The 15,727-nt window shown below is 41.7% G+C and overlaps 1 protein-coding gene across 2 annotated transcripts in view; it reads right to left on the bottom strand.

Annotated features, from left to right (window-relative positions):
- The window catches only part of ZFC3H1 (zinc finger C3H1-type containing), a 40,593-nt gene extending 25,166 nt beyond the window's left edge, over positions 1–15,427 (bottom strand). Inside the window, exons 1-13 of one of the 2 annotated variants that reach the window (XM_075274388.1) lie at positions 14,928–15,427; positions 11,750–12,148; positions 9,993–10,051; positions 9,090–9,324; positions 8,472–8,695; positions 7,825–7,945; positions 7,003–7,100; positions 6,712–6,915; positions 6,032–6,187; positions 3,188–3,325; positions 1,330–1,448; positions 1,077–1,220; positions 157–331 (exon numbers count right to left, since the gene is read on the bottom strand). In XM_075274388.1, coding sequence (XP_075130489.1) covers positions 157–331; positions 1,077–1,220; positions 1,330–1,448; positions 3,188–3,325; positions 6,032–6,187; positions 6,712–6,915; positions 7,003–7,100; positions 7,825–7,945; positions 8,472–8,695; positions 9,090–9,324; positions 9,993–10,051; positions 11,750–12,148; positions 14,928–15,345 — 2,490 coding nt within the window. In that variant the 5' untranslated portion in view covers positions 15,346–15,427. The remainder of the gene's footprint in view (positions 1–156; positions 332–1,076; positions 1,221–1,329; positions 1,449–3,187; positions 3,326–6,031; positions 6,188–6,711; positions 6,916–7,002; positions 7,101–7,824; positions 7,946–8,471; positions 8,696–9,089; positions 9,325–9,992; positions 10,052–11,749; positions 12,149–14,927) is intronic. The other variant, XM_075274389.1, reaches the window with a different exon arrangement.
- Between the last annotated feature and the right edge of the window lie 300 nt (positions 15,428–15,727).

Here is a 15,727-nt window from a genome sequence, read left to right as displayed (position 1 = left end):
TGATAAACCACGATGCCTAATGGTTTTAGACATATCATACAATACCCCATGAGAGAATGACATAACAATACTTTCATACTGAAGTAATGTTTCATACTCTGGTACCACACCCAACTAAATCTGGACACCCTTCCTGTATGTATAAGCTGTGCTCACTTGTTCTTGCAATTTCTTCAGAAACACTCGATTTGCATTTAGGAACTTCTCCGTTGCTTGCAGCTGCTCTGTGAGTCTGGTAATCTTCATCTCTGCAGTTTTGATTGATTCCTTTTTCTTTTCCTCTTGTTGTAAGAGATGTTTTAAGAGCGACTCATCCTTTAGTAACAACATTCTAAGAGAAAATAATGAAAATACATCAGCCAATGTAATTGTTTATATAAATGGATATATCCAGCACAGCCTGAATGTTATACCTAGTAGCTTTTCAATAGGATTAAAAGAAGAAAAAAAAAAGTGAGATAAATAAGATAAAGAAATGCAGTAAAAATAGAACCAAAGTCACCTTAAAATCATGTATGGCACACCATTGCTCCCAGAATACACAAACTGGTGAGGGATCATTGGAACAAAACATCGGTGCCGCTATTTTTTTTTTTTTTTGCTTTCTGTTAACCCTTTACACATCAGACAGTGACAAACAAGTAGAAAAGAAGCAGGTGGAAAAACTGTTTCATTTCCAACAATGACAAACGACATCCACAGTGACCTCTATAAAGAGCGTTTTACCACCTATCCATTGGATTGGGAATAACTTGAAGATCAACCACTCAGAACCCCATGATCAGGAGAATGGGCGATTTTCATCCCCCGTTCTGAATGGAACGGAGGTTGTGCAGTGTGTGCACCACTCCATTTATTTCAATGAGAGCGCTGTACATCAGCTATTTCCGACACCCCCATTGAAATGAATGGATCAACCACGACTCCATTCGGAACAGAGAACGAAAAATTCCCGTTCTCCTGATTGGCGGATGTCTGAACAGTCAGAACCCCATTGATCTGCAAGTTATCCCTATTGTACAGATATGGGATAACTTGGTTTTGGCAGAAAACCTGTTTAGGTTCTGGTAACTTACTTCTGCTTCATGTGTCTTGATTCAGCCTCTGTCACCTTTGGTTCCTTGACAAGTCTTCTGTTTCCATCTCCTTCTAGGTCAGAGTTTGGGGGAGATGCGCCTACTTTTAACTGGTCTGTTTTCAAAAGTTTTTGCTTTTCTCGGCTGGTCAAAAATCAAGACCATTTAAAAAAAAATTAAAAAATAAAAAATCTTCAAATTAAAAAACTAGAAGCAGCTAAACCACAAATGATTAACTTCTTACAAGTGTTACCTGGCAATCTCTTCCCTTAGCAAACGGTATTCCATCTTCTTGTCATCTGGCAAGGCTTCAGGAGTCCTCATTGGATCATTTTCTTTTTCAGACTTAGGTGGTGCTTTTGGTTTAGATGCCTAAGCATACACAAAACACTTGAATAAAAACAGAGCTGCAGTAACCCATTATGACCAACATACAGTGCATCGAGCTATGTACTTCCAACTTTGTGGCTTCAGCTATCAGTTGACTGATGGAGGTTTCAGGCCTTGATCACAACTGATCCAATAGTGATGACCCAATGCAAGCATAGGTTAATATCTAAATTATGGAAAACCCCTTTAATTGCCAGCTTCCCTTACAGGATTCATGTTTTATAGAATTGGATTAAAATTGTGTGCGGCACTCAGAATAGCCTTATGCAGGGTGCTATAAGTAGGAATGCTGACGTTTTTTTGTTTCATGTTTTATAGAATGTTAAATACACATAGCCTTTACAATTAAATTAAATAAATAATTGGAAGATAGCTTAATAGGGACCCCATCATAGACTGTTGGGACACAAACACCCACAGGTAAAGAACTGAACTGATGCCATTAATAGGAGGAGCTGGCCAAGTACAGACTTTGATTTACTATAGGGCTATTTTTTGACCATCAGTTCATACTCCCCTGTGGGTGCTTTAGTATTTCAAAAGACTGACAGTTTCCCTCTAACCAGGCATGAATATTTTTTCAGTTTTTATTTCCTTCCCATTAAATCTATAGGGAAAGCTCTCATGAATTTGCAGCTAAAATTAATATGCTGCATTTTTAAAGATGCAGCTTTTTTTCCAGAATGTGTGGCTGAGATTAATGAAGCCTAAAGGAGTTTTCCCAATAGAATGGGGGTTCTTATATTATCTGCATGAATGAAATGGTAGTGCCAATGTTTGGAAGCCCAGCAATCACTTTTACTGTGAAAAGGGGATAAATGTTGTTTGAGGGAAAACCTCTTTAGGCTAAAGCCCCACATTGCAGAAACACAACTTTTTATTGTCGCAGAATTTGTTGCATTTTTTTTTTTTTTGAGACAAAGCCAGGAGTGTATTGAGCAAAAGGGAGACTTATTAGAACTTTTTATATATCTCCTATTCCTTTTGTAGCCATTCTTGGATCAAAAACCGCAACAAAAAAAGCTGTGTTTCTGTAATGTGGGGCCTGAGCCTTAAAGCTGAGGCCCCAATTAGCGGGCTGCAGTGAAAACAGCTATGCGTGTTTTTTTCGCATCACTTTTCACAGAAAATCCATGGAACTTACACCAAGTGGGGCTTCAGCCTTAAACACATCTAAATAAGAAATGTATGCTCCTACTTATAGATCAGTCTTTAAAGAGGACCTTTCATCACCTCCAACAAGTCAAGCGCTTTACATTGATTAATAGCAATTGCTTCACTGATTCTAGCACAGTTGGATTTTTTCTCTAGCCCCCATTGCTCCAGAGAAATCAATGCTGTTTGGTTTGGTGCCTGATATGCTACTTAGACTCTGTACTGTTAGGACGGTGTCAGGAAGGAGCAGGCAAGGGGTATGATTCTGAACTCTGCCATGGTCTGTCTCTGAATCACACCCCATTCAACCCCCCCCCCCCCGACTGACACTACCCTTTTGACATTACATTGTGCTTAAATAGCAATCAGACACCAAAACTAACTGCACTTGTTGCTTGGGAATGGTAGGAGCTATAGAAATAATTCTAACTGTGCTAGAATCAGTGGATCGATGCCTATTAACAGACGCTAAGAACCTGAATTAGTGGAGGTGATGAAATGTCCTCTTTAAATAGATTTACTCATATCATCAAAACCACAGACACGTATTTGTAGCGAGTTCTCACTTCAGCAGTTCTTCTGGCTTCTTTGATCATAGACTCAAGTCCTCCAAATACACCAACTCCTGGACTGGGTGGCTCTGGATCAGATTCACTGTCATCAGATGCATTCAGAGTAACAACTACCGATTTGTGCTTTGGAAGCTTTTGAGACAAAAGTACAGAAATAGGTTAGAAAATATGTATAACAACGCTACTTGCAACAGAAAGGAATTATACAATTAGGATAAATACAGATGTATCAGCTTTCCACAAGGTACTATTGGAGGATAATCAGACGAAATGTGTACAACCATTTTGATGCACAAAAGCCATAGGGAAACTGATGCTATAGTGGACCCTGTAATTTTCTATATGAAATGTTATTGTGCAAGATACCTCAGTTTTTGTGCAACCAAATCACAAAAATGTTTCCTGCAGTGTTTTTCTGTTCTGCTCCCTCCGGCAGCCTGTCTCAGGAAAGGATGTACTCACTGCCTGGGGTCGTAGACATGGTATTCGCAATACTATGATTCACTATTAACAGATTCAATATTTTAGTAATGGTAAATAATATAAGTAATACTATTACTTATGTAGGGTGGGGCTGTGCCCTGTGGAAGGGTACTATAATGGCACTTTTACAATTGTAGGTTTGTGGTGCACATTTGGCACAACAAAGGGCCTTCCACCAAACGTGTGCCTCAATATCTCTCAGCACCAAAAAAATGAAAAAATGATGAATTTCCCCCACTGTACTGTTGGTAGGTTACACAATGCACAGCAGTAGGAATTCATCAATCCCTTTATGCTAGTTCTTTTGTACAGAAGAAAACAATTGGCATCAAACTTTTGTTGTGCCAAATGTGCATAACAAGCCCGATCTGAAGTTCGCTCGCCGCATTGTGCGAATGTAAGAGTGGCAGACTAGAACAGGGATACCTCAGCACAACAGATACATTATAACTCACGCCAGCTTTCTGGCATGAATTACAATGGAAGCCTACCCCACTTTCTAGATTTCCTTTCTAGCGCAGGGACATTCAACTGATTTACGATGAGACCACAATTTCTTCATAAATGTCTCGGCCCTAAAATTAACCTCACGAAGATGGAAATTCAACCAAAGTGCCTCTATATCTTTCAGCATGAATTCGCTACTATCCCTCTTTCGTTTTTCCAAACCTTGGATTCCATTTTAAGTCTGTGATGGGTGCCGGAAGGTCTAAACTCCATCTGAGAAAGCTTTAACGCGTAAAAGTGATGGCGGGAATGTCTTTTCTGAATTTATATTTACATTATCTAATCTAAAGAATCGATTGTAATCTCCCACCTTGTGGTTTTGCCCTAACCTATCGATTTATCCTCAACATCGACTGGCGGACTGAATGGGCCTACCGAAGTTGTGGTCAGCACTGGACAGACCAACCTCTCTGGAACTATGCATGGTTCCCATGATACGAGTGGTGCAAAGTGTGGGCTGCAACAAAACGCTTTAGTCACTAATCTCATTTTACTGGAAACGCCACTGTAGCAGAATAAAAGCCTTTGCTCAACTATACCATCTTTCTGACATTGATTTCTGGACAGCGAAAGGTGTTTTACAGACGTATTCGAATAGGGAATGCTCCACTCCTTCGAACAGCTGAGATCCAAGTTTTACATTCCGCATCGCACTTTCCACAGATATCTAATTAGAGAACATGCTGCAGTCTCAACTCTCCAGCCTTCGTACACAGATGTCTAATTACACTCTCATTGGAGTGATCCTATCTCAATGCCCCAGGGGTCTAATCTCTTCTCTATATCCCCACCTTCTTACTAGCAAGCTAGCTTTTGAACTTCTCCCTGTATTGGATAAATGAAAGTCCTCGATTCCTACTTTAGATGATGACTTAGTTTCTGATAGTCTGTAATCCCATTTATACGTCTCACCAGTGAACAAAACCATACAACTGTATATTATACCTCAATCACTATGCTGTTAATGGACATTACAGAGGTGTTAGCTGATAAAGAGTACACTAGTGTGACCCAAGTCTGAAATGTGAATATTTATTTTTACATGCGACGTAGCTGTGGTGATGAGTTTATGTGGGTCTAGCTTCCAATATCTGGCAAACACCTGATTTTACCAGCAGAGGCGGCATCTAGTTAAACCTCTCCACATCACTAATCTAAGGAGGGGAAACACCGTACTAGGCTTACTAAGAATCCTTGGGCCTCTAACCATTAATGGTGGCAAATTTTATCCTGGAAGTCACCAAATGTTAGACAAGGTCATCGCTCAAATATTAAGCAGGGTTGGATTTCTTCTATTGGGCTATGGTTGTGGCATCTTGTGTATCACAGCATTACCAAATTCATTATGATCTGGCACAATGTAGAAACTCAACATTTCAATCATGTGTTAGGGCTACAAGGCCACAAAACATAAATGGTATTTCGATAAATTGACAATTTAATAGGAAGACTGCTTATGAGTGTGGCCCTGACCAGGACAAGCCACCAATAAATTTAAGGATATTGCCGAAGTTTAATAATGCAGCAGAGCTACTCTGCTTCTGTACGACATGGTACAATACTTTCTCATACTTTCCTAGGCTAAGTTTATTGTGCTCCAGTATAAGAAATTATGCAAAAGAAGAACTTTCAATGCATCCTATGGTTTGGGTGTGAAGAATGTAAAAAGGCTGTTTGTTTTATACGGTCTCCATACAAAAATAAATATATAAATAAACCGGCACCTGAAAAAGTTCTAGTTAGTCTGACACTATGCTGCATTCATTATAGACTAAAACCTGATGCTACACATTTCACATTACAGGTGTCCTGTACATAACTATAACAAGCGTTCAGAACATTGCGTACCTTTATTACACGCCTGATCGGTCTCAGGACTCTTACTATTTGAGTGGTTGTTTTGCGCTGTGTGGCAGAATTAACATTCGCTGAGGTCAGCGTAATTCTTGGCACAGGCATGATATTGGTGAGAGGTGGTGATGAAGGTTGGCTACCGATTTGTTCCTATAAACAAGACAAACGTGTTTGCAGTTATTACTTTGAAATTTATGCTTAATAAGAGAAACATATAGTGGAGCAGGGTCGAAGGAGAAGAAATGTTGTGAGACCTCTACAAATTAGGTTTTTCCAAGACTTTCACACTGATGACCTATCCTTAGCATATGTCATCAATATCAGATTGGTTTGTGTCCAAATACTAGAATCATGTCAATCAACTGATTGTATGGGCTGTAGCTCTTGGGCACACGCTGCAGTCTCTTCATTGTGACTGATATATCTATCAGTTACGCCCAATCCAGAAATTCCATTCGAGTGTGTGCAATAATAGGCACAATCAGTACAAAATGTACAGAGCTGTGCCTAGTACACAATGAAGAGGTTCATTCATCTGAACACTGCAGCCCCTTTAAAAAATAGTAGAGGGAGTTGAGCCCCCATCAGTAAGTCAGCAATATTAAAGCCTTGGAAAACCCCCACTTGATGTGCACTAAGATACTTCAGCACAATAATCATTAAGAACTTAATACCTCAACTTTGGTAGCTCTTTTGTTAGCTAAAGACTTTAGAAGCTCTTCACGCAACAGCATTTCCTCTTCCTCCTCTTCATCTGCAAATGGAGGCTTAGGAGGCTGCTCTGGTTCCTCAGGTGGAAGCGGGGGAGGTGGTAGTGGCAGGTCTGAAGAACTCTTTGTAATGACTGGGTCATACATTGAACTCTCACAATTGGAAGGCTGCAAAAATAAATAAAAAAAATAAACATTGTACATGATGTATATTATACAGCAAGCAGAATTAGACCTAAGATCCAAGAAACTTACCCAAATTTCTGAAGGGAATTGTTCAGTTACACATAATACTGACGGTACATATCCTACTGTATTTCCCGGAAAATAAGGTGATCTTGACGGAGATGCCCCTAGGTAGAATATAAATAGTTGCATTAACTTACACAATGTGAATAAATGCAAAATAGAAACAGAGTACAGATTTTGGTAAATGTCTATGACTCAAGAATATGAAATGTGTTAGCTTACATTGTATGTTCACAAAAACTTAAATATTATAATAAAATAAATAATGGACATTGGAGAGAAGTTGCTTCAGAGCAGAGACCACTGCCCAAACAACTGAAAAATTGAAAATGTAATGTTAAACCATGCCAAGTTGCTGCTCAATAGAGTGGCAGTGATTGAGCTGAATTTCTTGATATTTTATCTTCATTGTCTGGAGATCTCTCTGGTAATAAAACACGTATGGCATGTTCAGATGCCAATTCACGTGACCTGGCAACACGGTCTGTAAACAGCTGTATTTCCCAGCATGAACATTTGTTCGTCTGAACTAAACTCACAGCATCATGGTGATGTGAGTACAGAACAGCAGGGCTGTGGTGATGCAGAAAATCATATCACTATTCTGCTGTGGGTTCAGTTGAGTCACGGATGGGTTGTGAAATGTGGCCTCACATACAGTGTTTCCTGGCCCAGTGTTGTGTACTGGTCTTTAAGTAGTCGAATCGTGGCAAAGTGCAGGCTGCTGCACATGGCTTATCCTAAAACTACAACCATGACTACATATCAAAGATGCAATTGTTATACACTTTAACAGTGATGGGGACAGGAGTAGTGACAGAAAATTACCTGGAGAATTGGTTTCACTATCCGTGTCCATTGCGACTTCCTCATAGTTATCATACTGATAAATCCCACCAGAGTTTTCCATGCTCTGCTTTTCAGCTCGCTTTTGCTCTGCATCAAAAGACTGGAAAAATTGACACATAAGTAGCTGACAAAAAAGGCTCCATTTAAGTTAAAAAAATAAATAAATAAATAACCTCAGCAGTATTTTGCATCAGTATTTGTAAGCACAAACTTCAAGTGAGTTCAACACACAGAAGAGGTACAAATCCTTCCATTGTACGTTCTCTGTGTCCTAGGCTTAGAAATACTAATGCAAAATAATGACTACACTACTGCTGTGCACAAAAGGCCCACTGGGATCTTCCAGTTACACAATAGTGATGGCCTATCCTGATGGACATCAATAGCAGACTGGCACACCTGTCGATTGGTTGTTTCAATGGACCATGGCATTTGATGCAGAGTATTGACACTAGTTAGCTAGTATGCAGGTAGATGTACATGAAGAGAAGGCTACAGCTCGGTGGAGTACCACAGATCCCTCAAACAGCTGCTTGATAGGGGTGCCAAGTACCCTAAGATTAGGCCATCGGAGTTGTAATCCCCTTTAACAAAGTGAAGTGTAATACATGTAGAATGAAGCCCACCTTGCTGCGTTTACTCTTATCCCCTACAAGCTTCATAAATCTATTGTACTGCTCTTCTTGATTTGAGAGATCCCTAATCTTTCGAATTTCCTCTTCTCGTTTCCGTCTTTCCTCTTCCTCTGCTTGCTTTTTTCTCTCGTCCTCCTCTTTACGCTTTTCGTCAGCTTTCTGTTGTTGCAGTTTTTTCCAAGCTTTTGTTTGCTGCCTCCTCCGTGCTTGTTTAGCTAGGAGCAGAAAACATTTACTTTAGAGAAGCATCACAAGTCTCCCACACCAGACCTTGTAAGGGTATGTTCATATGGCGGAAAATGGTTTCTGTCGCGTAAACTTCCGCGCAGTGCATCGGCATTCCGTCACAGTATCCCGCTCCCGATTAGGCCCGAATGAAGGATCCTAAACAGGAGTGTGTCTTGAGCCCGCGGCTGACTTAGCCGCGGCATCCGTGCAAGGTTATGTCGCTTTTTTTTTCCGCTACTAGCTAGTGGGAAAAAAAAAAAAAAGTGACCAGCTCCCATTGAAGTCAATGGGAGTCATTTTTGCTGACAGATTCCACGTCAAAATCCGCCTACAAAAAACTCTGTGTGAACATACCCTAAGAAGGCTAGCTTGTTGGCTTACCTGCAGTAGCTGCATTGTTGACTTTGCGTATTGTAACAGAGTTTGTATTGCCCTTTTCTTTTTGAAGTTCTGATTTTGTCCCATCTTTCGGAGGCTCTAGCTTGCTTTTTGAAAGCTTCTCTTTGCTTTCTTTCATTACCAACTGTTCTTTCTGCTGCCATTTTTTACTTGCAGATTGTAAAGCCAAGAGACGCAAGTGGAGTTCTGACAATTCTTCTTCCTCCACAGGAGGTTTCTGGATAAAATAAAATGCATAAACATTTTTTGCAGAATTATTGGGCATTACAGCAAGCTTTTTTTTCTCAATCTAAATAAAATATCATGGTTGTGTAGTTGGTAGACCTAACCGTCAGCACACACTCCACAGCCCAACTGAAAATCCTTTAATAAATGGCTGATAGATATGGTTGGGAAATGACAGTAAAACTCCTCTAATTCAGGAAAAAAGCTAGCAATTACACCCTATGAAAGTAAATATGCAACTAATTATACAAAACTGATAATTGTATTGGGGCCCCAACCTAAAGGACAATTCAATATCCAGCAAAGCTTTTCAGTCACTACTGTATTACATCAGGCATCCTACTCTGTCAAGAATTAAGAATTCTGCCATGTCCTAAGTTAAATATCAAGTTTTAAACTACCATTTTCTATGACCACCCTTTTTAATTTCTGATCTGACTGGACTCTTTGCAGTAACAAGATGAATTTCACCATTAAAGAGGACCTTTCATGGTTTGGGGCACAGGCAGTTCTATATACTGCTGGAAAGCCGGCTTTCCAGCAGTATATAGAACTGCCTGTGCCCCAAACCATGAAAGGTCCTCTTTAAAACCTTCCAGCAGACAGTTCAATAATGAAAAAAAACAAAGTCCTAATACCAGAAACACAAAAATGACTCACCACAACTACATCTGCAACATTATTTTCAGAAGGGACAGTCTGCTCATTCTTATCGGATTCTGGGAAAAGAAAAAAATAAATCACTTTCACATATTTGTACTTTTTACAGTAATAAAATTGCATTGCTATATAAGGATAAGGCTACATGGCAACTTGTAGCAGTGTGACATAAAATCACTACATGTCACCCAATGACAATTAATATCCTCTGATAGGATATATTACAAAGTTTCTCCTATTCATTTCCAAAAATAAAACTAAAACCACCACTTACTCTTTAAAGAGGACCTTTCATGTCCTCTAACACCTGTATTATACACCACTAGAAAGCTGTATTTGCTGGTATGATCCCCGATGTCAGAGATATCGGTGCTGTTAGTTTTAGTACCGATATCTCTCCACTGTTAGAATGGCAGCAGCTCAGCACCATCACTAGGCTGTAAGGAAAGTCCCCCTGACAGTACTCTGCCATAGCCTTGTACTGCCGAGGTGCATATTGTCAGCTTGCTACTGGTATATAATACAGCCCATGTCAGAGGACAAGAAATGTCCTCAAAAAGTGTTTCAATTTTATTTTGTCAATGAATAGTTTAGATGAATATGAGAAATTTTGTAATATATCTTATCAGAGAAAAGAGCTTCTATCTCCTGTTACTAGCTCATCTCCTGCCTAGCAGACTGCTCAATGTGAAGACGGGTAGAGCTCACATAGGTCACATTACATTGTGATCTGTGAGGAGGAGAAGTGAATGAGTAACAAGAACAGACATATGCTGCTACAGTGAAACCTCTTTGGCACAACCGACCAAAATTGCATTAAATAGCAGTTTTCTAGAGGGGTTGGTCTTCTCAAAAGAGATGGTTAACATATAAAACTGAGAATCTAGCACAAAAAATGTAGTTTAGGAAAAGAGGTAGTCTTCTAAAAGAGGAAATATTTTGGAGACCTTCCACTATGTCTTTCTTTTATAGCACTTTTCAGCAGGAGTGAACATTAGAGATGAGCGAACACTGTTCGGATCAGCCGATCTGAACAGCACGCTCCCATAGAAATGAATGGAAGCACCTGGCACGCAGACTTTGCCAGCGGCCGGCCGCTTCCATTCATTTCTATGGGAGCGTGCTGTTCGGAACGGCTGTTCCGAACAGTGTTCGCTCATCTCTAACATTATAGATGTGAATAAAGCTCTAGTGGGAGAACATGCTTCCAGATGCCCATTTCTCTCCCCTCTAAGGCTGGTCTTACACGGCCGTAATGTAAGTCCGCAATTGAGGGTTTTCAATTGCGGACACATTATATTCAATGGCCGTGAATTGCGGCACTGCAGACTCGCCCACAGAACTCTATGGGCGAGTGCAGTAGTACAAGGACATCTGCAAAGCCTATGTTGCCGATCAGCAACTTGCGGACCGTACATTCAATACGGTCGTGTAAGACCAGCCTAACTCATCATCTTCCCCCACTCCCCTCGCCATAGATTGATCTCTCAATGAATTGGTCAGTTTACCAGGCAGGAGAGGAGCCGATAACAGAAGGTATGAGCACTTTCCTCTGATAAGACATATTACAAGGTTTCTTATATTAACATTTACATTTTCTTTTCCAGGACAGTTATTCTAATGTGGTCACCTTGCGACCTACAAGTTACCATGATCCAACAGTCGGAAAAAGCCTAATTCTGTGCAACCACATTCATCATCATTAGGTGCAATTTTTATACGCACTGGGTCAATAACAATTGTAAAGGTGGACATACCCTTTAACCCTAGAGTATGCTGCGCAGGTTTTTCGTCATTCACACTTTCAGCTGGCTTTGCTTCTTCCAAGGGGTTTTGTTTCTTTTGATCAGTGATCGGTTTTAACTTTTGCCTAAGAGGTTTAAGCTCAAACGCCTGAAATGTCTTGACTGGTGGTTTCTCTTCCGTCACCACCACCGGGACTACGTCTTCCACTGTACTCTTCACTTCCAGAGCAGGAGGCTCAGGGGCAGTTTCCACAACACTCACTTCTTTCACAGGATCTTCTTTGAGGGCTAGTTTTTCATCCTTATTTATGGATTCAAGTTCAAGTTTAATCTGCTTATATTTTAAGAGCAGTTCCTCAAAGCTTTCCTCTTCACAGTGAGTAGATTTCCTTGGTGGGGACCTTCCTTTAACTGAAGAGCTTGCTTAGAAAAAATAGCTATGAAAGAAGCCTGCAGAGGTCCATCTAACATACCAATCCAATACCAAAAAAAAAAGGATAAAATCGTTCTTTCTAGCCTATGGCATGAGATGGGCCATTATGACCCTAATGAAAATTAATTGATCATTTTACCTCAATTCTGATTAATGAACCGTTGTTTTTGACACTTCCCCTTTTGAATTCCACACCCCAATTTATAAGCCGTTCAATTTTGGCTTCATCGCAGATCAGTATTCCTAATTGGATAACATACAGTGAGTGGCATATCTAAGTTCACATTAAATAATTGAGCTGACTTTCAATTATTTGTCAATTGTGCCTATCCCTCCCTAAGGCCCACCAGCAAAATTCAACCTGGAGGCTCACAGTATTATTACCCCACACCTGTTTGCAAATTTTGTTTCAATGGTAGCTTGGCACCTGAGGCCCCATTACCTCACAAAGCTGAAGGTCTCAGGGAGCAGTAAGATTATTGGGTGTTTGGAGCCCCTCTTGTAATGGTGGCAAGATAGAACCAGGGAGATCAGATACTGATCTGATGGCTTATATGTCTAGATGTTATCTCAATGTACAAATAATAAACTCTGTAGTTTCTTACCCAATCACCTAAAAGCACATATAGGCTAGCTGCTTCTTATCAGTATGTAGGAGTGTGAGTGCACAGAGACTCATGCTTTAGCCATATTATAGTGTATGTGATTTAGAAGAAAAGAAACTTACAGAATGCAGACCACAAGTTTCATGCCTACAGAAGCCATGCAACAACCACATGATCTCAGCTAGGCAGTGCTCTAATATGTTTTTATCAGGAGAATACATCTAGAGAATTTCCTGATGCATATCTATAACACTGCCCTCGAGGCCCAGTGTTGAATAATAAAATAAAATCATACCACAAACCCCAATTTGGTTGTATGTTTCCAGGAGCCCTGATGATTTACAGAGCACATATGTGCTGCGAGTCTTTGTGGGCTACTCCCCCCGCTCCGGCTCTCTGTGGTATCACCAACTCTGCCCCACTCCTGCTGCTTTGGAGTGGGGTCGGCCACATAAGCGAGTCTCAGAGTATCAGCAAGTAAGTCAAAGGAAGGAGACTTCCAACCTCCTCCAACTGCACTCTGCCAAGGTAACCATCAAGGGTCTGGAGACCTGACTAACAAAGGTTATTCAGTGTAGGAATTGCTCTGTATAACCCCTTTAATAGAAAAGCATAATCTAAAGAACTATATACCTGTAGCAGTGCAATGGTGACCCTTCTGACATCTGCTAAGTAAAGGCTCCGTAGCAGATGTCGGACCAAAAACATCTAAATCGGAACTGCTATTATTATACTCTGGGGTCTATTCAGACACCACAGAATAATAAGTAGAGGCCCATTGTGATCAAACATAAAAAACAATGTTACTCCCCTCTCCTGGGCTCCAGCATGACTCTTCTCTTCTGGCCTTCTACCTGATGTCAGAGACCGCTGAAGCCCAATCATGGGTCACGCAGCATTGCAACACTTGTGTCTAGGCACCCCGACATCACTCAGAAGTTCCAAAGACAGTAGGGAGTCACACTGGAGCCCAGTAGAGGTGAATAACACTTTTAAAAAAAATATATATATATATATATATATATATATATATATATATATATATATATATTCTTAATTCTCTAGGCCTCAACTTATTATACTTCGGGTTCTTGAATGAACTGCGGAACATATTAGCAGCTTCAGTTTGGCAGTGTTCGGTTCAAACGAAACCGCTGTGCAAACTCATCGCCATACTCATAAAAGGGGCATGGCCTAAATATTTGCCATTAATTGTAATCGAGGTAAAATGCCTGATTTATCATGATTTTAATGTAGGTCATACTCAACCAGCCTTACATATGATGATGGTGACAAGGACAGACATACAGCTTTCAGTCACCTTGACAGCTAAGCCATATTCATATATGTATTCTTACACGTGCGCCAAGAGTCGCATCATCAGCACTTGTGCAGAACCATTCTAAACTTTTCAGGCCACAGTTTAGGCGCAGTTCACATCTGCATTCGGGTCATTCCGTTCCCCTCTCTGCATGAAAAATATGGAGAGAAAAGTCCTGCAAGCAGCATTTTTCTCTCTGCATTTTTTAAGCAGAAACCACGCGGACTCCATTATAGTCTATGGGGTCCACCAGTTTCCTAAGTTAACCGCTTTTTTATGTGGATTATGTTTTTGTTCGGGGGGTCCCAGCGGACTCCCCAAACGGAAACTGATGCACAGATGTGAACCGGGCCTTACACACGGAATTGATGAGACAGTGGACCTTCTCCAGCATTGCTCCTTGGCCTTGTCAATCAAGGAAGGTGGAGAAAAATTAAAGCATAGCCGTGTAGTGCACCAGAGATGCCCTCAAGTGTCCTACACTGCTCACTTGGCAAGGGAGGCCCAGATTTGTAAGGAGCATTGGTGACCCCAATATATGTAAGTGTTTTATATGGCCAACCTGGGGGCCACAGACACTCCACTGGATAGAGCAATAAGCCAGTGACACACAGCAGCATGTTACATGGGGGAACACTAGTAATATCCCAGCCTGTGCCCCGGCACATATAGGTCAGTATTCTAGGCTGCGCACATATGGGTGGAGGGTCTCCAGAGGGCTCAGCAGTAATGTGATCCTCCAGGGCCCCCTCCTCCGGATTACCATGCTGTCTTACCCTGACACAAGGACTATACCAGGCCACCTGACCGGTGAACCGGCAGAAAGGATACGTTTTCTGGGGGACGGATCTCTCCACCCGCTGTTATTCTGCCTCGGTCCACTCGGTTTCACACCTCGGTTCAGCCACTCTCTGTCCCGGAAGCGCCCCCCTCTGCCCCGGGAACGGAACCGGCCCAGTGTATCATGGCTGCGCTCCCAGAATGAAGGCCTATTGCCCATGTCCCCCATCGGCGGGGGCTGCTGGAGTCGGGGCGGCAGCCGGTATTGCTCCTTAGGCCTATAGCCGTGAGGAGTCGGCAGAAGCGGCCGTGAAGGGCGAGCATGGTACTGGTGCGGGTGTCCCCGGCTGCTGGCTCGGTGGCGGACGGGCTTCGGGCTGTCGGGTCTGACGCTGTCATCGCTGATTTCGCCATCCTCCAGCTCCCCCTCTTCTCTGGGAGAAGCGGAGCGCTGGGCTGACTCAGTCATGGCTCCCAGCGGCCCGTACGGCAGGAAAGAATCAGCTGCAACCAAGAGCCTACGAGATCCAGGCCCGACTAGCTGAGCTCTCGCGAGAATCCCGCTCTTCTCGTTACGTCATTTCACGCCTAGTGCCTGCGGCAGCGGAATTCCGACCTCTGCACGTCATCCTGGGGAATATAAACCGGCTGCTGTCAGGCTGTGTTCACACAGGGCAGATTTAGGCTGCGATTTCAAATTTACCAATACTCTGCATCGAATGGAATGCTGTCATGTCTTACAATCTCATTCACTCCCTCTGCTGCCGGTTTTCTGCCCACAAATCCTGACAAATAATGAGCATGCCCATTATTGTACAAGGATCCCCGCAGAAATATTACAGGTGATACCC

Source organism: Leptodactylus fuscus, chromosome 5 (assembly GCF_031893055.1).
Source record: "Leptodactylus fuscus isolate aLepFus1 chromosome 5, aLepFus1.hap2, whole genome shotgun sequence".
Lineage (NCBI taxonomy): Eukaryota > Metazoa > Chordata > Amphibia > Anura > Leptodactylidae > Leptodactylus > Leptodactylus fuscus.
The sequence above is the reverse complement of the archived record's forward strand: the minus strand, read 5'-3'. Positions and strand labels throughout refer to the sequence as shown.